Raw genomic sequence first — 23,571 nt, forward strand, 5'->3', positions numbered from 1 at the left:
TTATCGACAGGGGGAGCCTGAAAATGCAGCCGAGCTAAGCTGCATGCAGCTATCAAAAGTGTTCACGGCCCCAGGTCATACGGCTAGCGGGGGACTTTTGGCATCCGACAATTGGCTGCAACTGCTCTATTTTCCCTCTTATCCGGATGCCAAGACAAGTACCTGCCTAACAGCTCACAGGGTGACCCACCCGACGTCGGAGCTTTCACCCCACCAGCAACCGCTGTCCCATTTTCCATCCATCTTCAAGCTTTGCCTCACCACGGTGCCGGTGGCCAGTGTCCGGTGTGACGACAGCAGCTCTCTGCCTCGTGGTACGCAGTACACGATTGGTAATATGGAATGCTTCTTTCCACTTCATAATCTGTCTTTCCGTGACATTTTGCGGGGAAGAACCGGCGCTCTGGGACGTGGTCGGGGCGTCTTATGCCGACACATCCATTGATGTGCTCTTCAGAGCAAAGTTGACGCAACCACTTGCAAATGCCATAGCAATGCTAATTACAATCGAAGCTAAGCCAATCTAACCAGTTCCATATTTGCTGCGTACCTCTTCAGCCGAGAACTATCCAAGCTTGTCATACCCATCTTGACAAAACTTCCACGGTTTATTCTTTCACACACCATATCGATAACGGCTTCCGGTCCCGCCGTCACACCTACCCCACCATTAGGGCACCCCCCTGCAATGACGTTGGAGAAAGCCCCTCCTCCTTCACCATCCATTCTAGAAAGCATGCCTTGCTCGACACCACCACAACGCTCACCATCACCACCACCAACATACAACGAAAGCGATTCTATCCCCCTGGAATCCCTCTCCCCAACCGGCCAATCCACAACCCCCAAACCACCTATTTCCCCATCTCTACCCCCCCTGAAAATCCCCTCCCAATCCCAACTCCCCACCCTCCTCTTCATCTCCATCCTCTTCCTAGCGTTCTTCCCCTCCCTCTTCCACACCCTCTGGACCCTCCCCTTCTCCTTCCTCTTCCCCTCCCACCACAACACCCCCACAAGCTACCACTCCCCCCCCTCAGCAGTAGCAATGTGGACCCAAAAACAATTCACCCTCCCCTCCCGCTCTCGCGGCTCATACCTCATCACCGACACCATCATCAAGGAACTCCCCGAGATCAAAAACTACAAAGTGGGCTTGTTGAACCTGTTTATCCAGCACACCTCCTGCGCGTTGAGTCTGAATGAGAATTGGGACGAGGATGTCAGGGCGGATATGAGTGATGCGTTGGATAAGATTGTGCCGGAGCAAGGGCCGAAGGGGGAGGCGCTTTATAGGCATGATGCTGAGGGTGAGTTTGTTTCTGGGATGAAGACCAAAAAGGGATGGTGGGAGAGCTGACATGTATGGGGATACCTAACCTAGGGCTGGATGACATGCCTGCTCATGTCAAGAGTGCTTTGATTGGGGCTAGTGTTACTATTCCGATCAAGGATGGGAAACTGGTGAGTCTTGACTGGTTGTGGTGAGTGGAAGGAAAGGGGCGAAATGATGCTAATGAGTTGAAATAGTGCACCGGAACGTGGCAGGGGATCTGGTATCTCGAGTTTAGAGCCGCCAAGCATAGTCGCCGGGTTGTTGCTACGATACAGGGCGAGAAGGCTTGACTGGGGGAGAGGTTGTAGATTGGGAGTGGTTGGGGTTAGTCGGGGCTTTTATGAGAGGATGAAGAGTTATTGATGTTTACAGTAGCAGTATCTACATCAATGACAAGCATAGCACCTCTGGTGCCCACCTCTTGTCTGCAAAGTCGTTCATTGAAGAATATGGATGTACTGATACTAGATATGTGTCTTTAGTTTTTCACCCTGACTTTGCCGCTAGCATCCTGTTTCACGGAAACACACTGTGTATATCACACACCCAGATGCCGGCTGTAAATATCACTTCATGTGTGTTTTGTTCTTAGGTAGCCATTGGACTTGTCTCTTCCTCGTGGCCACGCCAAACAGTCATTTAAGGCGTAATAAGGTAGTCAATAGGGATCGATATTATTGTGCAAGAAGTACCTTAGTCTCTTCGGGCCTATTGACTAGCACGTCGTCGGTATATCATATAATTATTGTTAACCTACCCCTTTCTAGAAGAAGAACAGGCCTTAAAGGATAGTTAGTACGCCTCAAAAGATAGCTAAGAGGTCTATTAACTATCTTTTAGGGCCTGGTTCAGTATTTTGCAGGACCAGTTATCTTGTCCACAACGTGACTAGGCATCTTTTGAGGCCTACTCTTGGATTCTCAAGTTCCAGTTCAGGCATGGCTCGGTCTGTGTAGTAAGTCAGTTGTGGAGGCTATACACAGGTATTCTCTTGACTTAGGTTGAACATCTTTCCCAGAGCATAATGAACTCTCAACAGGTCGGGATCTGGAAGCGGCACAGGGTTGCGAGCATCATTTTGTCTAAAGGTGACGCTTCGAGGTTCCATGCTCAGCTGATAGTGGCCAATACCGCTCTCGAAGACATGCACGCGATAGGTGTGAGGCTGTTGTCCACTTTTTTAGCAACCAGAAGCTGGAGATCTTTTATAGCTGGACTTACCTCGCGTGTTGGTTCAAACCCAAACCGGAAGTCGTTGAACGGCAGGTATTTGGCTAGCATGATGGCATCTTCCGCCTTGTTGATACTTGCTGTATTCGTGTATTAGGGATTGATGATGCCAAAATAACGCCAAAAAGCCCATCATGTTACAGCTATCCTGCGAGTCTATATTCGAATACATTAGCTAGGTGTCGTTTGACTTGGGGCTATCACACCCACCTCTTCAACGTTATTCTCGTCAAATTCCCCAAGTACGTGTGGCAATATGTGTGCCACAGTGTGCTCCTCCCAATACTGTCTCGTCTTCTCATGTGCGGACAGTTGGGTCATGAAGTACTGTTCCTGATAAGCCCCTCTCAGTACACAGTGGTACCCATCCCGCTTTAAACAAGACGTTTCAAGATCTTCCTGCTTCTTTCTTGAGGCGGAATCTCTCTCGGCCCTGTAGTTACCGATGCCATGGTCAACTTTGGATTGGTCGGCAGGTTGAATTTGAGCATAATTGTCAATAACCTTTCAAATAAGCCCATAAACCTCAAGATCCTAGACATACCTGGCTTGAGAATCGTGCCCGCAAGAAAATTTCTTAGCTGTTGCAGCTTTTCGGGAGTCACGGAGAACTTGATGATCTTCTTCATGAGATTCTTACCTCCCTCGAGAGGTAAATGGTGGACAAAGGTCTCCAAGAAGTATCTTGTATCATACATCTGCGTGGTTGGTACATATTCCTTCAGAGAGTCTAGGCATTCAGTCTTCATTGCAAGAATCATCTCGTCATTTTCAATCTGCTGGACCAATGTCGATTGAGGCTTGCACGCGGTCAGCTCGGGCTCGCACAAGGGGGCCAACAGGGACTTCCAGTAGGGAGAAAGCCAACTCATTTCGGCAAAAATGGCCTCCGTCGAGAAGTCGGGATGTTGCGGAATGGGCTCGGGCACAGTGGTTGCCTGCGAATATACTGGATGTTCCGGAGTGGAGGCTGTTTCGGATTCGAGCTCGCCTTGCTCTTTCTCCGGTTGCTGACATATAACCGCCGTTGACTGGAACACAATTGTGTCTGTGTATACGAAGGAGTGTTGCGAGATGGGCGCCATCTTGCTGTGTATTCCTTTTCAGATAGGTAGGATGTTACTGGAACGTTAATCGGGGAGAAGTTTCTCTGAACAGAGTAGCAATAATAAATCAAACTTGGAATTTTAAAGTTTGGTGCCACCGGTTCTCCTTTGGACCCGCTGTAGGCATCAGAGGTGCTTTCCCACAAATTACTCTTTATACTTTCCCTCTGGCTTCTGTCTGTCTTGGAGTTTCCATCAAGTTGAAAAGGGGAAGGGTTAGGGTTATGCTTTCTCACTCTCAATAACTCAAACTTCGTCATTCCCGCTCACCAACCCCATGCCACTCACTGAAGCCCAAAACTCCACTTCACTTTGCATCAACAACAAAGTCGACATTTCCTGACTTTCTTGTCCCTAATTACTGGGCCATAAGAGAAACTTGGGCGCTAGATAGAGACATACCTCAAAAATGCACGAGATCATCACCCTGCAACTGGGGCAGCAGAGCAACTATCTTGCCACTCACTTCTGGAATACCCAAGTACACTTCATCCCTGCGCCTGTCAACAACATCATGAGAAGCTTACAAACTATACAGGAATCATACTTCACCTACTCAGAGAACGACGAGCCCCTCATCGACCACGATGTGCACTTCCGCCCCGGGCTCTCCCCAGATGGCAAAACGGAGACTTTTATGCCGCGGACGGTGATCTATGATTTGAAGGGTGCGTTTGGTTCGATGAAGAAGATCAATGCGCTTTATGAAATCGAGGGCGAGGAGCCTGATCCCACCCAGTTGGACTTGAACCCGACGGCGTCTGGAGTATGGTGAGTTCCCTCACTAACATATCTCACTCCACGACAAACAGATTCTGATCGTCCAGTAGGCCCGGAAAGACAGTCCTCCAAAAGGCCGACCCAATTCAGCCTTCACCCTACACAGAAGCTCTGAACTCTGGCCTCCCACCTCCCAGACCTACCCCCGACACAGTGAGATACTTTTCTGATTTCTCGCGGTTGTACTACCACCCACGGTCAGTCGTGCAGCTGAATGAGTTTGAGGTAGCGTCGACGATCCAGCCTTTCGAGCAGTTCAGCACTGGAGAGGAGTTGTTTAGGGAGCTTGACAAAGAGCACGATCTCCTGGACCGCGATCTGAGGTATTTCGCCGAAGAGGCAGATTTTATGCAGGGATTTCAAGTGTTTATGGGGGTAGACGATGCTTGGGGAGGTTTTGGATCCAGATACCTGGAGAGGATCAGGGATGAGTACGGCGCAAAGATAGCTATCTGGACTTGGGGGCTAGAATCACCCAAAACCATGTCACGGGTACGTTTCTATCTTCCTCATCTTTCTTACTCATATACTAACCTCGACAGGATAAACGTCTCCTCCGCCTAGCCAATGTATCCCGCTCCTTCACCGAGCTCTACACCCACTCCTCCATCCTCGTCCCCCTCTCCCTCCCCTCCCGCTTACCCCCCTTCCTCACCAACTTCGACCCCACCTCCCCCTGGCACACAACAGCTTTGTTCTCCTCGGCAGTAGAATCCGCCCTCCTCCCCTCCCGTCTCCGAGGCCAAAAGAAGGAAACCCTCAACACCATCATCGAAATTCTGGATCTAACCGGCAAGCAAAAGGTTGCCGGGCTACAATTCTCAATCAACTCCTCCCCCATCAGTGACTTTTCCGAGGGGATCCAACTCGACATTAGACTTTCCTCCTCAGCAGCAGACCAAATAGACGTCTACTCCATTCGAAACCAAAACCAAAGAACACCAAGAGTCTTCAGCCAGCTGCTCACCTCCCGCGGGTTCTCCCCCTCGGAAACATCTGGCAAAGAAGGCGAGGAACTCGATGAAAAAGGCCGACGTATCCGCAAGAGCTCTTACGAGCCGATAACCAAGACTTATGCCACTGAGCTGGCGTTCCCGATTTTGGATTCGTTTCCCGAGATTTTCACTGTTGAAAAGGATGAAGAGGAGGAGAAGGAGGGAGCGGAGGTCAAGGTCAAGATCACAACCAGCTTGTCGACCGACTCGAGCGTCTGTACTAGGTTGAGAAAGCTGAAAGACACGGTGATCAAGAGCATAGGGCTGGAGGACAGGGAGATGCTGGGGAATGATTTGGCGGAAATGGCGGAGGAGTACCATGAGGGCTGGAGTGGTGGGAGTGATAGCGGGGAGGATGATTGATCTCTCGATGTAAACAAACACCAAAGAAGAAAAACAATTTGAAAAGTCGTGGTGGTTGATTCTTTTCGTGTCAGGATAGCTTCTAACAAAAAAAAAAGGTTGTAAGAAAGGACAACAACCAAAAAGTCGAGAAAAAAAGCAAAAAGCTTACCGGCCAACCTTTGAAGGTGGCCGGCTATGAAAACCCTCTGGGAAGGTTTTACTTCGGAATCAAACTCGGGGGTTATAGGTCCCGCGGCTGGGGGGCAGGCGGGAACAGCAGCTTTTACACCTTGACCATTTGACCTGACCACAAAGTGGCGCCCCGGTCAAGATGTTCGAGCTGCTGTTGGAAGGAGTAAAAGGGACCTAGTATATATACCGTGGTTGGGTCTTTCCTTCTCAACATTTGGCCCCTTCCTTTTGGACGTTGGCTCCTTCCTTCTGACGGTGGCTCCTTCCTTCTCAACATGAGCTCCCAGAGTCGTCGAGTTAATGAATAACCCGAGTTACCAACGGTCTACTGACTCTCCGTAAACACTAAGGGAACAGAGCAGGGCGAGCTCCCTCGAAGGGGGGTGTGTGTACTTTCGTGAATGGTGTATCTTCATGCTATCAGGGCAGAAAAGATCAATGGTGTTATCGACAAGAGTATTGCGAGGATTAACCACACAGAGTGAAACAATCAAGAGCATGTATGTCGCAAACCGGTAACCGTGTTATGCTATTCTCAATGCTACACAGAAAAGAGCCATGATTACCTCTACCCAAACCAAAAAGAAAACAAAAACGCTACGCCTGGCTATATCTACTGTAATACTCCTACAACGACAACAACACACCAATGCAAGCCGCTCATCAACCCAGACGCCTCTCATGTCCCATATTTCATATCCCATATCAGCCATGTACCAACCTGACTTCTCAAATCATCAACCCATCAAGCTGTAGTATAACCCAACAGCCCATCCACCTCCACAAACCACTCCTCAGGGTGCCCATCCCTCCCGGTCATCTCCGCCTCCTTCACATCAACCACCATCTTCTCCCTCAGCTCCCTAGTAATCTCATCCACATCCACATCCAAATACCTCCTCAAAAACCCTCCGACCTCAATATTCTCCACATTTCCCCTGATATCCTCCGTCCCCGGCCCCCCGCTGCTATAAATATTCACATCCACGGCCGAATGCCCGTGGGTAGACCATCCAATCCTCGCCCGGATGCTCACCATTTTCGAAAAGATATTCATCGCCAGTAAAGGATTCGACGCCAGAGCATTGATCTCAATTTCCAACGCATCCTTGATCCCCAATCTCTTCTCCACCAAATCCTCCCTGATCCAGTCCTGAAGCTGCTGCTGCTCCTCGACCGGGTTCGCGATCATGTGTTGCTGCAACAGTAGCGTGAGATACTCGGCCGAGGCATTCGCCTGCAGCAGAACCTCGGGATGCCAGTTGTATACAGGCAGCTCATTCGGCGCCTGCCAGGCAGTCGACAACCCACCCGTCTCGTGATCGCTCGTCGCAACCAAAACACCCTCCGTATCCGACTCCTCGATAAACTCCAACACGGCATTAAAAGTCTTGTCATACTCCAACACCTCCCTCACCTGCGCCGCCGGATCATTGATATGTCCCGCGTGATCAATCCTGCTCCCCTCAATCATCAAGAAAAAGCCCTTCTCACTATCCTTGGTCGCCTCCTCCAACGCCTTCAAAGCCGTGACCGCCATCTCGCTTAAGCTAGGGTAGACATCATTCATATGCCTGCGGTCAATCTCAAACGGCACATCCCTCTCGGCAAACAACCCCAACAACGGCAAGCTCACATTCTTCCCCAACTTGAGCGAGTCAAACCCAGCCCTGTCATCCACATATCCCCACCCATGCTTCTTCTGCCCAATCTCCACAACATCAACATCATCCTGTCTGCAACTCCCCGCGGTAGAGTTCTTCAAGAAATGACATCTCCCACCCCCCAAAATCAAATCCACTGACCGTCCCAACACCCCCTCCCCAATCTCCTGCATCGCAATCTCATCCATCTGCCATCGATAGCCAACATGACTAGCAAAACACGCCGGCGTCGCATCCGTCACATCCGTCGTGACAACCAAACCAGTCTTGTACCCCGCCCGTTTGGCAGCCTCGAGAACCGTACCGCAGGGCTTAAACCCGGGTTCCATCCCGATAGCGCCGTTGTAACTCTTCCTCGCACAGCTAAACGCCGTAGCCCCAGCCGCAGAGTCCGTCACCCATGAATTTGACGATCTTGTTCTCGACGTGCCCCAAAAGTGCTGATCCAAGACGAGGGTGTCATCCATGGGGAGGTTATTGACGTGCTGTCTGAATGTTCGAGTGAGAGACAGGGAGGCAGGGCCCATGCCGTCGGATACCATAAAGATGAGGTTGCGCTTGCGGTCTTTCTTCGGGGGGAGGGAGGAGATGGCTGGGTAGGGGGTTCCCGTGCCTGGATCGCCGGGGATGATGGGGATGGGGTCGGTGGGGGTGGGTGGGTTGGTGGTGCTGTTGCGGTGTTGGAGGACTACTGCCAAGACGATTACTCCGGCTGTTGCGAGGAGGGCCCAGGAGAAGAGGAGGAGCTCGCGGACGGTGCGGGTGCGGGCGGTGGGCGTTGGTGCGAGTGGGGTGCCGTGGATGGCGGCATCTTCTTGTTCGGCGCGGCGGAGGGAGTCGCTTGAGTTGCGCGAGGGTACTCCATCTGCTAGTAGCGGCGTGCGCTCCCCGGACGCCGGTTTGGACGTCGGGGACTGGGAGAGGTGTTAGTCAGATGATGTTATGATGAGAATGGCATGGGATGTTGGGGTAGTGAACTCACCATCGTCGCTCTCTCCTATTCGGGTGTTGGTAAACTGTCAAACGCAAATATTGACTCAAGTCTGTCTATCGTCTGAAAGTTGTCAATACTGTTTTTCTGTCAAAATCCAAAATTGAGTTTGACGGCGCGGGTAGATAAACTACTGGGGAGTTGGAAAACCGTTGACCGTGACTCGAGGACGTTTGGGGGAGGTTGGGGGAACCTGGGGAGCCTGGAACATCGGCTAGCCTGCAGTGCCTAGACCTGCAGGGGCTGAGCATGACAGGTATTACTCCCAACTACCAAGTCTCAACGTCGAGCCCGATTGCGGACAAATAGCATTTTCTCCTAAAAGACCAGAACGCTAGCTATATCTAGCATTTAGCTCCATTTTTATTTATTGAACTAAGGCTTAAGTTTTCCAATATTAAAAGTCCTACAAAATATAAGTAAATAGGGTTTTACTATATATATCATCTTTTTATACACTCTAATAGTAATTTTTAAAATAATTAAAATCGTTAAAATTATTAGGGCTATTTAAAACTATTAAAGCTATTAAAAGCATTTAAAGTCATTTAAAACTATTAAGCTATTTAAAGCTGTTGAAATCTTTAAAACTTCTAAAGCTGTTAAACTTTTTAACTATAACGGTAAAGTTAGCGACATTTTTGGCTTATATAAGTAATGATAGTAGTAGTGAAATATGTAAAAATTAGTATTTAAATTTATCAAAGGAGACCTTATATAAAAAAAACCTTTATTTTTCTAGTGTTTTTTGTCTTTTATAATATTAAGAAACTCTTGTAAATCAAAATGCTAGATATAACTAGCGTTCCGGTCTTCAGGAAAAATCGCTACTTATCCCTAGCTGAGCTCCTCGACGTCATCCCCCCACCCCCACATGCAAGCCTCGCCAATTAACAAACACAACCCATGTAATGACAGCACCTTGTGACCACCCAACACATCAAACATCAACACCGCTCTTTCAAACTCAAGTTCACCCACCTCAAACACAGAAATCATGTCCCCAAGCAAAACCTCCCTCCTTTCCGCCACAACCTCCTTCTGCCACTCCCTCTCCGCTCAGTCACCCCCCTCCACCATCCTCTCCCACTTCTCCTCCTCCCCCGACACTCTAATCTACGAACATGGCCTCCCCCAGTTAGCTCCCTTTCTCGGCCGAGAATTCAAAGGTCCCTCCGGCCTCAAAGAGTATTTCCATCTCCTCTCCAAGCATCTCGCCTACAAAGACATGCACTTCAGCAATTACTTTGCCGACCCCGAAGCCCTCAAGGTATCAGTCCGAGGCGAAGCAACATTCACCTGGCTCTCGACCAACCAGTCCTGGGACGAGGTCTTTACATATGTCTTGGAGTTTGACAATGACAATAAACTGACCAAGTATGAAATCTGGGCTGATTCAGGGGCTGCCTACCTGGCCAGTCAGGGGCTGTTATAGACAGATAGAATTACAATCAATTGAAACCCCCAGTCTCGAATCCTACAAGGAACCATTTCGCTACAAAACCAAAAAAAACAAAAAAAAAAAAAAAAAAAAAAAGTAAAAGCAGGAGACGCTGGGTATACACACCATCACCATCTCACTCCTAACCATCTCACCCCTAACCACTTAACCAAAGTCCACCACGTCCTCGTCCTCCACTCCTTCACCCGACCGAGATATTTATCCTAATCAACATACCTCTTTGGACTCTTTGGATACATGAGATGCAACCGATCCCGAAAATGCGCATGCTTGATCCCGTTGGGCCTCGCCTGGGCAAAGTGCTCGATCGCATCCTCAACCTTCCACCCCAACCTCTCCACCAAATAACACACAATCAAAAACCCCGTCCGGTTAAACCCATAATGACAATGCACCCCAATTTCAAACTTGGTTTGCTTCGCTCTGATCTCGTCCACCTTATCGATAAACCGATCAATATCCGCCCTCGACGGCGGAATCTTCGACACCGTTGCCACCTTGTGATAGCTGACCTGCCAAACCCTCAAATTGTTCGGTTCGTACACAGGCGTGTCGTGCGAGATGTCAATCACATCCCTAATGGTTTTCCCCCCGTACTTTGCCCCAAACTTCTGAGGAGAGTGCTCACCATCCGTCTCCCTCAATGTCTTCATCGCCCTAAACACTCCCGCAATCGGGTCCGACACGGGCACCACACCCCGCCACTTCTCATAATTCTTCACATCCCACTTCCCACCCTCGTTCAAATACTGCAGCTGCCAACTCAGGTCCAACCTCTTAGTGATTTGGTCGGTCAAAAACTCCGATATCAACCCAGCCACCATCTCTTCGGAAAAAAGCAGCCCATGACCCCCAACCTTAATATCAAAATTCTTAATATACTTCGGTGGGTGCGACGGCAGAGGCGGAATCCAACTGTCCAAACTCGGCGTCTCCGAAGCACAAGACTCCTCAGGAGTTGAGCTCGACAAGCTAGCCACCTCAGAGTCCCTAACCATAGAAGTCGGAGGAGCAGGAGCAGCACCGCCACCCCCCAAGCTAGTATCAGAACCCGGTGATCCCCGAGACCGCGCGCCCGCGCTCCCCAAGCTCAGAGTCGAAATAGGTGAATTCCTCCAATTCAAAATCCGGCCCGCCCTCCACGGTGGCGTTGTGTGCGAGTGCTTAACCAAATCATAAACCTTCTCCGCCACCCACATCGGCGTAATCTCATCCAACCACCCACTGATTATCAAGACCGGAACCTGAAGGCCCGTCCAGACACTATTCTCCGGGAACCCCCCCTTCGGATTCCCCTTTTCATCAAACTCGGGCAACATCCCCCAAGCCATACGTCTAAACACGGGCGTTCTGCTCTGGTAGTTAAACATGAGCTGCAGCTTCTTCGCCTTGGCATCCGCCATGGGGCCAACAATCCGACTGACACTCGCACTGTTGATCCCCCCCCTCCTATCCCAAGCCCTCCAGAGGTCGAAAATGAAGCCCGGGATCCAAAGCAGTCGCCGATAATTTTTCACCTGCTCCTCCGTCGGCATCAGAGCCGGGCACATAGCCACAAGTCCTAGAACACTGTCACAAAGATCCGACTGTATCTCGTGCCGAGGGTTGATAAGAAGTGTCGCCAGTCCACATCCCATACTGTGCGCTATCAACACCACCCGCTGCTTCTCTTCACGATAGTCATTGATGATCATCTCCAAGAGTTCCACAAGCGCATCGGTGGTGTAAGCGACCCAGCTGGTGTTGGTGTACTCTGAACGTCCGCATCCTGGCAGATCCACGGCAAGACAAGACGCAAGGTGGGTGAGGCTGGTCAGGATCCGGTGGAACTGGGCTATTGACCCCCCGAGGCCGTGGATGAAGACGAGGAGGGGGAGTGGTGGGTCTTTGGGGAGGTTGTCTGTTTGTGGGTGTTTTCGGTAAAAGATACGGAGTTTGTTGTAGAAGGCTTTGGAGGTGGTGTAGGACTTGAATTCAGAGTATTTTTCGAGGAGGGGAGGATCTGTTGATTTGGCGTCGAGCTTCTCTTCTGTGAAAACCATGGCCACCATCCAGAGCGCCAGGCCGCTTGTGGCTGTGAGGGCAAATGCTTTGAAGAATTTGGATTTGAGGGATAGTCCTTTGACGGATGTTAGTGCGGATTCCGTGATGATTTTGGGTGGGGGTTCGGTGGTTAGTGAGTGTTCATGCCAACATTTGGCAGATTCAGTGATGATTTTGGGTAATAGCATGTTGAATTTGGGTGGGGGTTGGGGGGTCAGTGAGTGACCATGCCGACATGCGGCGGCTTTCGTGATGACTTGGGGTAGCAGCATGGTGAAGTTGGGGTGGTGGTGGGTGTATCATAAAGAGAAGATAGGTGTGTTTGAGGAAATACTGTCATTGGACATACAAGATGAGAAAATGAAGAAAAGACCGGCCTTCCAGAAGAGTGAGAGAATCGGAAATCTCAGGGCTGATGGTAGTTTCCAATTGAAGTGATTGTATCAGGCGGCGAGAGTAGTTGGCTTGAGTGTGGTAAGAGTCATCCGAACTGGATGAAACAAGGAGATGGCGATTTGGCTTGGTTTTTCGCTGCGGTTCTTATAAGAGAGCAGGAAAGAATGAAGAAAGGGCAGGAGAAAAAGACCAAAGACGATATTCTTTGGAAGGCGGCGCAGGAAAGAGCAGTGGTGTTTAGTGACAAACGATCAGGTCGAGATGGAAATTGGAAAGAGCCGGTGCCGACTGCCCGGTCAGTCAGAGCTTCACCTTCACCGAAGACCTGCCGCCATGGAATTAGCCGAGCCACGCAGACGGGATACACTGAGATATGTTTCCCGGGCAAACAGGTCTTTTTGTACCATGGTACTAATTACAACCTGTCAATTGGATATTCTGTGAGACTACCATCGCATTCACTGTCTTGCTATGTGTGTCTATGTGTCTTGGATATCTCATGAGGGTTATCCGATAGTTTTGATCATTAAACCCGCTTAGCTGCATATCTGCGCATAACGGCGGGCCGAACTGCAGACCCACCCGGTCCCGCAGCGTCATCACAAGGAAGGATCAGGGAACAGCTTCCGAGTCACAGCGACGCCGGACCGGACCCGCCCTGGATGCCCTACCCCTTTCCGGCCACCCGAAATAACGCGCCTAGCTCCGGCAACCTCCAACCTAACCAGAACATCACCAACACAGACACTACCTAACCTCATAACTGCCACCGTCATGGCCACCCACCGCCTGACCTTCCTCTACCCCCACCTATTCAAATCAACAGCCCGCTGGGGTGAGCCCGTAATCGCTGCCCGAGGAGCTCGTCGCAAGTCGCAACACCCACCTGCCTTCCTCTGCCAACACCAACACCATGGCTTCACATCGCCCTCGGCCGGGAGACAAGCCGCCTTTGCCAAACGAGCCGGCAAGGGCGTAGAGCCACTGCCACACCACGAGACCTCTGACCTGCCCCCTAAACCCGCGCAAGACAGCAAACAAGATGGAGCTGGGAAGCATAGTCAAGATTCGAAGCCAGGGGACGAAGGGAAACAGCAAGAAACAAAACAAGACGCCCCCGAAAGTCAACAAGAGACTCACCACAAAACAATCAAACCCACCACCCCCGCCGAAACCCAAACCAGCGGTCCAATCCACGACCCTCCTCCTCCGCCACCACCACCACCACCCCAACCCGCCCACGACCCCTCCACAATCGAACTCCCTCCCCCATCCGACATCGATCCGATCACCCAAACGAAAAAGGGGTCACCAATGGATGAAATCCTCCACATGGGCCCTCCCCCCTCTTCCTCCCCTGACGCGCCATCATCACCTATAACCCCCTCCTCCCCTCAGAACCACCCCCCTCAACCCAAGAAACCACCACCACCACCACCACCACCACCACCATCTCTTCCCAAGAGAACGCAACCACCCAACAAAAACCCAAACAAACCTACATCCACCACTTCGACTCCTACTCCCTAGTCAAACACCTCTCCTCCCCCGACCAAACCCCCAAATACACCCTCCCCCAATCCATCGCCCTCATGAAAGCCATCCGCGCCCTCCTCGCCCACAACCTCGACAACGCCCAATCCGGCTTAGTGTCTCGCTCTGACGTCGACAACGAAACCTACCTCTTCCGCGCCGCCTGCTCCGAGCTCTCGACCGAAGTCCGCAAAAACCGCCGGGTAGCCGACGAGCAGCTCCGGCAGCAGAGAACACACCTCCAGCACGAAGTCGATATCCTCACCCAGCGGCTCAATCAAGACCTGTTGACACTTACAGACAGCGTAAGGGGCATGTTCAACGACCGTAAGATGGCTGTTAGGGAGGAGCAAAAGGCTGTTGAATCTAGGGTTTGTCTCCCCTTTCTACACAATGAGATGGTGTGTTGACATTGAAAATAGATTCAACAAATTAATTACAAAATATCAGTCATGTTGAACTCGGATTCGAAATCCGAGATTGAAGAGGTGAGGTGGGTCTTGATTAGGAGGTCCGTCCTCGGGATTTTGTTCATGGCCGTCTTGACGCTCGGCACGTTGAGGTACGCCACATTTGTGAATAGCAAACGGAAAAAGGAGATGGAACAGAGGCAAAAAGAGCAAGAGGAGATGAGGAGGAGTAACGGGATGAAGGATCACAGTCCTGCGCCCGAGGCGGCGCAGATTTTGGCTGCTAGCTAGTGACGGGCGAGCAGAGAAGGGGAACTGTAATAATATCATGAGACAATACCGAGTAGTGAGTGATCACCAAACAGAGATGAAAACTGTAAACAGTCACCAAAATGATGGGAACTGAAAGTAATATTCTAACCTGCTTCATGTTCACTGTCACATCTATATATATACACTCCCCTTCCTCAACCCCCAAAATTCATCTTCAGCGCAATCGTCGGCCTTTCCTCCTCCTCCCCTTGCCCCCCCTTATCCCGCCCCTGCCCCAACGCCCTCCCACTCCTGATAACCCCCTCCATAAACCCCCTCTGCTCCTCCCTCATCCCCCCAACCACAGCCCTAAACGCGCTCTGGTCCGCGCTCGCCAGCTCCAGCAACCTCGCCGACGTCTCCTTCGCAATCACCCCATCATCCTGCACATCATCCTCGCTCGCCGCCCTAGACAGCAACATGGGAATGACCAACGCCATGGCAATCGGGCTGTGATCCTTCGACAAAGTCCCTACATACTGACACAACGCCTGCGCGACCAGCATCCGGGCGTTTTCCGGGTCTTCCCTGTTGGTGTCCGTCACAAAGGCGATCAAACGGGGGAACAAGAACCGTGTGATTGTCAGGTCAGCGACAGTCTTCTTGCTGCCCGCGTGGAGAAGCAAAGAGCGGAGGCAGTTGGCTGCCATTTTCGCCGTCTGTTTGTTATAACGCTGTTAGTTGTGGGCGGCGGGAAGGGGAAAAAAAAGGGGGGGCAGGGCATACCATCCGATCAGTCAAACAATCCACCACCTCCTCCAAAAACCTCGCCACAAGCGGCTCACTCCCCGGCAAATGGTTCTCCCCCGCCGTAAACAAGATCGTCATAGCCAGCAAGCAATTCTTGACACACGCCAAACTGGCCGGTGTTTCCCTCTGCTGACCCTTGAGGTAAATCGACAGGAACCTTCTCAGGCATCCCAAAAGTTGGATATCCGTCGCCGAGTGCTCCTCGTCATCGTTTACCCTTCTAGATTTCGACATGCTACTGATGAACCGCTTCAGAGTGGGGAGTGACTGCGGTACAATCACCTCCTGGCAGGCAGGGTTGGCGAGGGTGGTAGCAAAGATATGGATAATGCAGGCATGGAGGTCTGTCTTGATGACGGCGGGGAACACCTCGGCGGCATCAACCAGTGCGTTCAACGCTGTCTTGATTAGCAACACCGCCTCTTCCGTCATTGGGTGACGCATTGGTTGAGGGGTCTCGCTCAGACCAGGCAGCAGACCGGACAACACCAAGACAATGATCCGAGTGAGCTCAAACAGCTGCTCAATGTCCTCGGATAGCTCCCCGCTGTCGGTCTCGTCCTTCTTCCTCGCTGCAGGGTGGGCAACGCAGAGAGCCCTCGCAATTTCGACGATAACTCCCTGAACGTCAAGTTCCTCGGTGAGAACAAGTCTATCCAAGAGATCCATTGTCTCGGAGAAGATAGCATCTCTATAAATCGCATGACCAGAAACGCTCGGGTGCAGAATCTTCTTCAGCGCCTTGAGAATAGCCAAAGTCTGTTCCTGCGTCGCCAGCGATTCACTCTGCCCCGGCTTGGTCGCCAATGCCTCAAAAGCAACACCAAAAAGCACAAAGAAAAAGGCCAGGGGCTCATCCCGATAGTTGATATCAGCACCCTTGGACCCTCCCCCATTCGTGCTATTCGGACCAGTCACCTCCTTGCCGTCCAACGCATCAAAGACAAACTCGCTGTCCTGCTCAATAAGACTGGCGATGGCATCCACCAGCTTGAGCCAAGAATCTTGATAAAACTTGAGCTGCGTCTCACGGTTCAGGGCAGCATAGACTGTATCCAAGCTACCAGAAAGTGAGGGGGGCCCGAGAGTCATGGAGATATCCGGCTCGAAGCGCAGCCTGGCAAACTCGCGCAGAGACTCCAGCCAAAGAGGTGTCAACGTGCCAATATGTGGCTTGAGCACGTCCAGTAGATACTTCTGCTCAGAGCTAGCAACCTGAAGCTCAGCCCAGGCACCAAACACGGACATCTTGACCATGACCCTGGCGTTTGAACTGAGGCCCTTGAGATCGCCGATACCAGCATTCTCATCTTCTGTGGCAAAGTTCTCCAGCGAGGTGACCAAGGTCTTGAGGATTCTCCCCATCCTGTCCACGTCTGTGACGATGCCGGTCGAAATGAAGCCGGCACAAACATCAACTGCCTCGGCTGCCAGTTCAGGAGATGAATCTGCTGCAAAGGCAGGTGTCAGGGCAGAGCTGATCTGGGCCTGGTACTGCTCTAGCAGCATGGCTTCCTCAAAGTCAGGATCCGGTGTCTTTCCAAACATCTTGAGCACAGCACCGATGATCTTGAGACCCCAAATCCGTTGCTCGACGACGCCAGACGTAGACGCCGAGAAGGCCATACGGACCACATCGGCAACCTTGCTCTGCAGTGCCGTATAAGCCTCAGACTCGCCATGAGAAGCAACCTCCTTGGTGACGATGGTAAAGATGTCATGCAAACACTCCATCGCAAAGGTAGTAACCTGCCACCTCAACGGCTCAACATCTGACCCGCTCGGCGCAGAAGCATCATCTTTCGCCGCCCCAGCAGCAAACCCAGCAACCTCCTCATCCTGCAACTCAAGCCCCCCGTTGCTCTTCTTCGTCACCGCCGTCGCCCTAACCGCCTCCTTCGGCCTCGTCATTTTCAACACATGTTGAAACCTCGCCAACCAAGCCGTCGTATTCGGCACACAAGTCTGCCTCATCCAATTCCTAATCGTATTCCTCATCCCCTCATGCCCCGGATCTTCATCCAGCACCGACCACAACTGATCCTCAAACCCCCTTTCCGCCGCCTCAATAACATCATACGGATTCCTCTTCATCAGATTATGCAACCCATCCACCGCCACATCCCTCAACCCCTTCTCATCCCCGCCGCCCCCCCTAACCAAATACCTCTGCAACGTCCTCACATACTCTTTAAAATCCACATACCCCGGCGCATACAGCGTCAAATGCTCCAAACAAACCAAACTCCCCCTCTGCGTCTCCAAATCGCCCTCCTCCTTCCCAAAAAACCCCACCAGCGTCAAGATCAACTCCCTCGACTTTGTCGAGTCCTGCAAGTCCGGCCCAAGCACATTAATCAAACTATCCACCCCCCTCGCAATCGCCGCCGTAGTCCCGTACTCAACCTCCAAATTCATACTCGCCGGCAGCGCCGTCTCCGCATTGTGCGTCTCGGCAAAATACAAACTCCCCAACACCCCCAACGTCGCACTGACATAACTCCCAAACCCCAACCCGCTCGCCTCGCTCACCCTCCCCATCGCCTCCAACGCCCAGTAGTGCACCGTCGGGTGCGGATCATTGCACAGACTCATCAGAATATTCAATATAGTCTTCAAATGATACCCCGCCGCCATGCTCCCAATCTTGGCCTGTATGCACCCCAACGCCATCGCACACCCCGCCCTCGCGCTCGGCTCCCTGTTTACAACAATCGTGTCAACCAAAAACTTGATCTCCTGATTGGTAAACGCGTTTCCACACGTCGAACACAGCCGCGCCACCGCCTCATAGGCAATAGCCCTGACGTACTGATCCCGATCAATGACAAAATCCCTCAGCAGCTCCTGCATCAGCTTCTCCACCGCGGGGTTGGTGACGTTCCCACCAGGGGACTTCGTCTCCCTCACCGCAACCCGTAACACCTCCAGCAAGCTCATAGCCACATTCACCGTGATCGCCGCCTTCCTCCCCGGATCCCGCTGTAAACTCCCTGCCGCAACAAAAGTAGTCACCTGCTCTAGCACACTCTCCTGCACCTTTGGCGGTGTCAAAGGAAAGACAAACGCAAAGAGCTGAATAGCCATGTTCACCACCTCTGTGGCAGCAGGATCGGGCAGAGAAGGGCCCTCTCGGCTGCCGATATACAGAAGCGAGGCATCATGCTCAAGCGTCCCGCAAATAGGCGAGAGCAGCAGCTTTTGAATTTCCTCCTCTGGACTTTGTTGTCCAGAAGAAGTCCTTTCTTCGGGGTTTTCGTGCTGGCCTGGAAGGGGCCGGATGTCAAACCCTCGGACGGCTCCCGTGATGCCGAACCCAGAGTTGTCGCCAATATCCCAGATGCTCTCAAAGTTGCCGGCAGAGTTGGCGATGGAGGCGCTGAGGGAGGAAGGGGTGTAGTTGTCCGGGTCTGCAAACAGCGAAATGGCCAAGGTGAGGAGGTTGGATTGAAGTAGAGCCTCGGTGCCGCCTGCTGGGCTGATGTTGACTAGTTTGGTGTAGCACTGCAGAACTCTCCTCTGCACCATAATCTCCAAATCTTGAAGCTGAAGGGAAGGGAAGAGTCGTTCGCTGATGTCCTCGGCTGTCTTCTTCGATGGGAGTGTTCTCAAAAAAGCAGTAGTGCTCTGAAGCATAGTGGCAATCCGCTTCGAGACATCAACAGTCAAAAGACGGCTGTTGGACTCGAGGAAAGCGAGAATAGATCCGAGGGCGCATTCTCGGACGTGGGTGAGAAACGAAGCGTTGAGGTAGTTCCTATGAATCGAGCTGTCTTTGGAGAGAACCTTGGGCAAAGCATTCTTCCATAGTAGAAGCAACTGGGAGAGATGAATCTTGACAAAGTTGGGTCCGAGAGACATCAGACCTCCGATGAGGGTCCAGGCGACCTGAATTTGAGTGCTGGCTACCCTCAACTCAGAAGTGCCACTCGACTTGAGGAGGTTTGTGGCCATGGTAAGCACCCGACTGTTGACATCGACCGACCCGTACAGGGGGCGCTGTGGGCTGGCGCTGAGACCAGCCGAGAGGCCATGGGCAAAACCGATGCAGCGACGAGGTGAGTTTCTTCCAGTGCCGAGCAGTCCCAACTCCCTACCGAGACTGTTCATGCACACCGAGAGACAGTGTAATAGTTGCTGCGGGCATGCCAGACCGAACGTCTTTAAGCATGCCGAGGCATGAACCTGCACGGTATAGCTTGGGTGTTGCAAGACTTGGAGCAAACCATCACGGCAGGACTCGGCAAAAGCATTCGAAGCCGAACCCAAGGTGTTGATCAGGGATGACAGGGCGCTCAGCGAAACAATCAGCGTCTGCTTTGTCGGCTCTGGTCTTTCCTTGACCACTTCCGGGTAGTTCTTGAGGATGTTGTTGATGATGGACTTGGCAGCACTGATTTGCCCAGACTCGCCCAGAATCCTCTTTCCGACTATATTTTGAAGAATAACCTCAATCATGCGCCGTGAAATAAGCAATCGATATCGATAGTTGAAGATATTACTGTGGCCCAACACGTCGGTGGTCAAGTTCTCCAACATTTTGATATAGTTGGTTTCCACAGTCTTCTCGCCCAGTTTCTGAAGCATGTTGCCATAACATATCGCAATCGCCGCCCTGGCTTTGTTGCTCGTTGACATGCGAACATATTCGGTAGTCAACACCTTGAACATGTCAATCAGTGACAGCGCCAGCACCTGGGACTTTTTGCCTGTTGGCGCCGGACTCGAGGGTCTGGAAGGAATGATATCATCCTCGTCTTGCAAAGCTCCAGGCTGCATAGACTGCCTCTTGACAGCCTTTGATTTGGATCTTTTCAACAGCACGAGGGGCGCCTCCCCAACGGCGGCGGGCGAGTAGCCACAGACAAGGGCCTCAGCGAAGCAATCGGCGGCGGCAGATCGCACATGAGACGACGGCGAGTCCCAGACCTTGAAAACACAGGACCGGAGCTTGTCGAAATCGGTCGAGTTCTGAAAGTAGGGCGTGTGCTGCACCAACGAGCGCATGCATCGGCAGGCCGAGATGATCACCAGCGACCCTTTGTCACTCGTCGCATAACCCCTGCACTGCTTCCAGATATCCCTAGCAATGCTCTCGTCCAGACTCCCTCCCAGCATCTTGGCCACCTTGCCAAGCGCCGTAAATATCGCCGCACGCAGTCCAGCATTGCTCGAAGAAGCCTTCAACAGCTTCAGCAAAGCCGAGCACACCAACTGATGCAACCCAATCGCGCTGTCTCCGGCCGCACCATAGATATCCCCCAGACACACCACCGCAGCGTGTCTTGTCCTGTTCTCGCTTTCAATCTTGGACTTGCCTCCCGAGATAATCCCCACCAGCTCGTTGACCGTCTCAAACAGCAGCTTCCTATCCCCCAAGCCAAATATGTGCGCCAGACATTTGCCCAACGTGTTACGTATGACGCGGCTCGGTGACGGGGCGGCGAGGTTTATGATTTTGAAAATCTCCTTCTTCAGGTAGACCTGCTGAGCGGTACAGTCGTCTGGTGGCAGCGCAAGGACATGTTTGCTGAGGGCAGCGACAAAGTTCAGAACCAAAAGTTCCTGCTGCTCAGACGATAAGCCCTGGAGCTTGGAAGCGTCGAATTCAGGGTTGGAGCTCGCGGCAGCTGCTGAGGAAGCGCGGGGGGTGCTGCCATTCGCGTGGGTTGGCTCGTCCGTGACGGCCGCTGTCGAGGCCATCTGATATTATTGTATTGTCTGTTTGTGCCGTGTGTGTTTCTCTGAGGAGAGAGATGTGTTCTCAACATCTGGAAAGGAGAGAGCTGGAGAGGTCTCAGGTTGTCAGGGGCGCACCCACACCCGCACCAGTGATGACCACACACAACACCTTGGTAGTGGATCTCTCTGGCGGTGGGGGAGAGAGAGGGCGAAGCCAATTGAAACCCAAGAAATCGATGAGGGGCCAAGCAAGAGCAGCTGCCCCACCACTCCCGTCCCGGCAGGCAGCGCGCTAATATTTTGAGAACGGCCTCCCCAGGTTGGAGCTTTTGACCGCGGAAGCACCTTGAAGACCGGCCAGGCCAGATACAAAACCTGAGAGGGATTGGGGGCTGAGAGCTGGCAATCTTTCGAGTAATTTGTTTGTAGATGCTCTCTTTTTTTTACTTCTTTCTTTTCTACCATTACAGTCTCCCCACCCCCTCATTAACCACAATGGCCTCCCTCTTCCGAGCTCTCACGCCCTTAACCCGGTCCTCTCCCACGATATGCGCCTCCTGTCGAACCACCCGCCCCTTCACCACCACCACCCTCCTCACCAGCGGCCACAACAAGTGGTCCAAAATCCGCCATGACAAAGCCATCAACGACCGCAAAAGAATGCAAACCATCCTCTTCTACACCCAGCAGATAACTGTCTCTTGCAAATGTGCGTCGTCCCACTGCCCACCACTACCCACCTGAACCATACCTCGCCCTTACACTCCAAAAAGTATACGGCCCCGACCCAACCTACAACCCCAACCTCGCAAACATCATCACCGCCTCCAAAAAAGCCGGCGTCCCCAAAGAAAAAATCGAAGCCGCCCTCGCCCGCGGCCAAGGAAAATCCACCTCGGGCGCCACCCTCGAGTCCCTCACCTTCGAAGCCGTAGTCCCCCCCTCCATCGCCCTCATCATCGAAGCCGAAACTGAGTCCAAACTCCGCTGCCTTCAAGACCTCAACCTCCGCGTCAAAAAGATCTCTGGTGCCCCGTCCTCTTCCAAATTCTTCTTTAGTCGTCTCGGTAGGGTGGTCTTCGAAAAAGACTCGGAAAACAATGTCGATATCGACCAGATCATGGACGAGGCGATAGAAGCCGGTGCCGAAGATCTCGAAAATGACGCCGAGGGTAATATTGTTGTTTGGACACAGCCATCGGACACGGCCCACGTAGCCAAGACGTTAGGGGCGAGGTTTGACCTCAAGGCGTTGAGCGCCGGGATTGTCTGGACGCCAAACGAGGACACCAAGGCGAGGTTGGACAGCGGTATCCAGCATGAAAAGTTCGCCGAGATGCTCGAGCAGATGAGGGAGGACGGGGATGTGCAGGCGATTTACAGCAATGTGACGAGGGGGGAGATGAGCGATGAGGAGTGGGGAAAGATTGAGGAGTGTTTGAGCCGATAGTGCCCTTCCTCCTCCCATCCTGTGTATATAGACTTGTATTTTAACATGGAAAATGTACAACACAATCAATTCCCCCCACCCCAACCAGTCCCGAACCAAAGAAAGCAGAGAGTGTTTTGATATAACCCAAACGCCCAAAAATGCGCACCATGCCCTCGATCATACACATATCATACCTTCCCCCTCCAACCACTTACTCCTGCTGATCCCGTGGTTGCTGCTGCCCCCCCTGCTCCCCCAACCTCTTCTCCCTAAGATACAACCTCCGAGCCCTCAACCGCTGCAGCTCAGCCTCGATCTCGTCCCTCTCGAGCGGGATCCTGTTTGCGTTCTCGGGCTTGGGCCAGAACTCGGGGACGGAGAATCTCGAGTCGAGGTTGGTGCCAAAGTAGTACATGATTCCGATGGGGAACATGATGTACATTCCGAACTGGTCACTCCCAAGCTCATCAGCGCATATCCTCCCCCACCCTCCGCCTCAAATGGATTGGTTGACTGACCTTGAAGACCTCCAAGTTAAGACCACCCATCTTGCCTGTATTCCTCCCTGTTTGACCGGTGTGCGGTGTTGAATCAGAGAATGTGTGTGTGTGGTGACGGTGACGAAGCTGTCGAAAACTGCACGGACGGCTCGATAAGCTGATCTGATCTGAGCTTCCCCCAAAATTCTGGAACCTCTCGGCAAGCAAAGAAGTTGTCAACATTGATGTGGGGCACGCATACAATTCGATGCGGCAATGTGTGGCCCAAGCTTCCTAGCTGCAAAGCATTGTCCCGAGCTGCCAAGCTCAAACAGCGAAACCCCTGGCTCACAACCAAGAAAGAAACCATCAGGGTGCCTGACCATCATCACTTCACTCCCATAGTCATCCCCAAGAATTTAATATTGGCCAG

At 52.1% G+C, this 23,571-nt stretch overlaps 11 protein-coding genes across 11 annotated transcripts; 6 read left to right on the plus strand and 5 right to left on the minus strand.

The window, feature by feature from the left end:
- The first annotated feature begins 249 nt into the window (after window positions 1-249).
- Window positions 250-1,764, plus strand: QC761_707320 (uncharacterized protein). The gene is made up of 3 exons (XM_062882281.1): window positions 250-1,310; window positions 1,385-1,464; window positions 1,531-1,764. Exons 1-3 carry the CDS (start codon window positions 689-691, stop codon window positions 1,624-1,626), a joined length of 798 nt encoding a protein of 265 aa, XP_062728308.1. The 5' UTR covers window positions 250-688; the 3' UTR covers window positions 1,627-1,764.
- Window positions 1,765-2,309: 545 nt separating this feature from the next.
- On the minus strand, window positions 2,310-3,932 carry QC761_707325 (uncharacterized protein; the record flags this gene model as incomplete). Its single annotated transcript, XM_062882282.1, is given in 5 exon segments — window positions 2,310-2,501; window positions 2,558-2,632; window positions 2,777-2,992; window positions 3,010-3,576; window positions 3,582-3,932. Coding segments are annotated over 5 exon segments (1,401 nt in total).
- Window positions 3,933-3,959: 27 nt separating this feature from the next.
- DML1 (mtDNA inheritance, partitioning of the mitochondrial organelle) lies at window positions 3,960-6,942 on the plus strand. Its single transcript, XM_062882283.1, has 4 exons — window positions 3,960-4,153; window positions 4,211-4,443; window positions 4,500-4,944; window positions 4,995-6,942. Exons 1-4 carry the CDS (start codon window positions 4,082-4,084, stop codon window positions 5,808-5,810), a joined length of 1,566 nt encoding a protein of 521 aa, XP_062728310.1. The 5' UTR covers window positions 3,960-4,081; the 3' UTR covers window positions 5,811-6,942.
- PHO8 (vacuolar alkaline phosphatase) lies at window positions 5,125-8,956 on the minus strand. Its single transcript, XM_062882284.1, has 3 exons — window positions 8,631-8,956; window positions 6,172-8,565; window positions 5,125-5,871 (listed from the first exon to the last, which is right to left on the minus strand). The coding sequence occupies exons 1-2, from the start codon at window positions 8,631-8,633 to the stop codon at window positions 6,730-6,732; spliced, it is 1,839 nt and encodes a 612-aa protein (XP_062728311.1). The 5' UTR covers window positions 8,634-8,956; the 3' UTR covers window positions 5,125-5,871; window positions 6,172-6,729.
- A 680-nt stretch (window positions 8,957-9,636) lies between these two features.
- QC761_707350 (uncharacterized protein) lies at window positions 9,637-10,074 on the plus strand (the record flags this gene model as incomplete). The annotated part of the gene is made up of 1 exon (XM_062882285.1): window positions 9,637-10,074. One exon carries the CDS (start codon window positions 9,637-9,639, stop codon window positions 10,072-10,074), a length of 438 nt encoding a protein of 145 aa, XP_062728312.1.
- A 230-nt stretch (window positions 10,075-10,304) lies between these two features.
- QC761_707360 (uncharacterized protein) lies at window positions 10,305-12,332 on the minus strand (the record flags this gene model as incomplete). Its single annotated transcript, XM_062882286.1, has 1 exon — window positions 10,305-12,332. One exon carries the CDS (start codon window positions 12,330-12,332, stop codon window positions 10,305-10,307), a length of 2,028 nt encoding a protein of 675 aa, XP_062728313.1.
- A 982-nt stretch (window positions 12,333-13,314) lies between these two features.
- On the plus strand, window positions 13,315-14,070 carry QC761_0107200 (uncharacterized protein; the record flags this gene model as incomplete). Its single annotated transcript, XM_062873185.1, has 1 exon — window positions 13,315-14,070. One exon carries the CDS (start codon window positions 13,315-13,317, stop codon window positions 14,068-14,070), a length of 756 nt encoding a protein of 251 aa, XP_062728314.1.
- A 62-nt stretch (window positions 14,071-14,132) lies between these two features.
- Window positions 14,133-14,872, plus strand: QC761_0107210 (uncharacterized protein; the record flags this gene model as incomplete). The annotated part of the gene is made up of 2 exons (XM_062873186.1): window positions 14,133-14,444; window positions 14,496-14,872. The coding sequence occupies 2 exons, from the start codon at window positions 14,133-14,135 to the stop codon at window positions 14,772-14,774; spliced, it is 591 nt and encodes a 196-aa protein (XP_062728315.1). The 3' UTR covers window positions 14,775-14,872.
- A 78-nt stretch (window positions 14,873-14,950) lies between these two features.
- On the minus strand, window positions 14,951-21,409 carry QC761_707380 (uncharacterized protein; the record flags this gene model as incomplete). Its single annotated transcript, XM_062882287.1, has 2 exons — window positions 15,522-21,409; window positions 14,951-15,454 (listed from the first exon to the last, which is right to left on the minus strand). Exons 1-2 carry the CDS (start codon window positions 21,246-21,248, stop codon window positions 14,951-14,953), a joined length of 6,231 nt encoding a protein of 2,076 aa, XP_062728316.1. The 5' UTR covers window positions 21,249-21,409.
- Window positions 21,410-21,572: 163 nt separating this feature from the next.
- Window positions 21,573-22,856, plus strand: QC761_707390 (uncharacterized protein). The gene is made up of 2 exons (XM_062882288.1): window positions 21,573-21,936; window positions 22,001-22,856. The coding sequence occupies exons 1-2, from the start codon at window positions 21,657-21,659 to the stop codon at window positions 22,675-22,677; spliced, it is 957 nt and encodes a 318-aa protein (XP_062728317.1). The 5' UTR covers window positions 21,573-21,656; the 3' UTR covers window positions 22,678-22,856.
- On the minus strand, window positions 22,690-23,381 carry QC761_707400 (uncharacterized protein; the record flags this gene model as incomplete). Its single annotated transcript, XM_062882289.1, has 2 exons — window positions 22,690-23,107; window positions 23,178-23,381. The coding sequence occupies 2 exons, from the start codon at window positions 23,379-23,381 to the stop codon at window positions 22,871-22,873; spliced, it is 441 nt and encodes a 146-aa protein (XP_062728318.1). The 3' UTR covers window positions 22,690-22,870.
- Between the last annotated feature and the right edge of the window lie 190 nt (window positions 23,382-23,571).

Source organism: Podospora bellae-mahoneyi, chromosome 7 (assembly GCF_035222275.1).
Source record: "Podospora bellae-mahoneyi strain CBS 112042 chromosome 7, whole genome shotgun sequence".
In the NCBI taxonomy this organism is placed as follows: domain Eukaryota; kingdom Fungi; phylum Ascomycota; class Sordariomycetes; order Sordariales; family Podosporaceae; genus Podospora; species Podospora bellae-mahoneyi.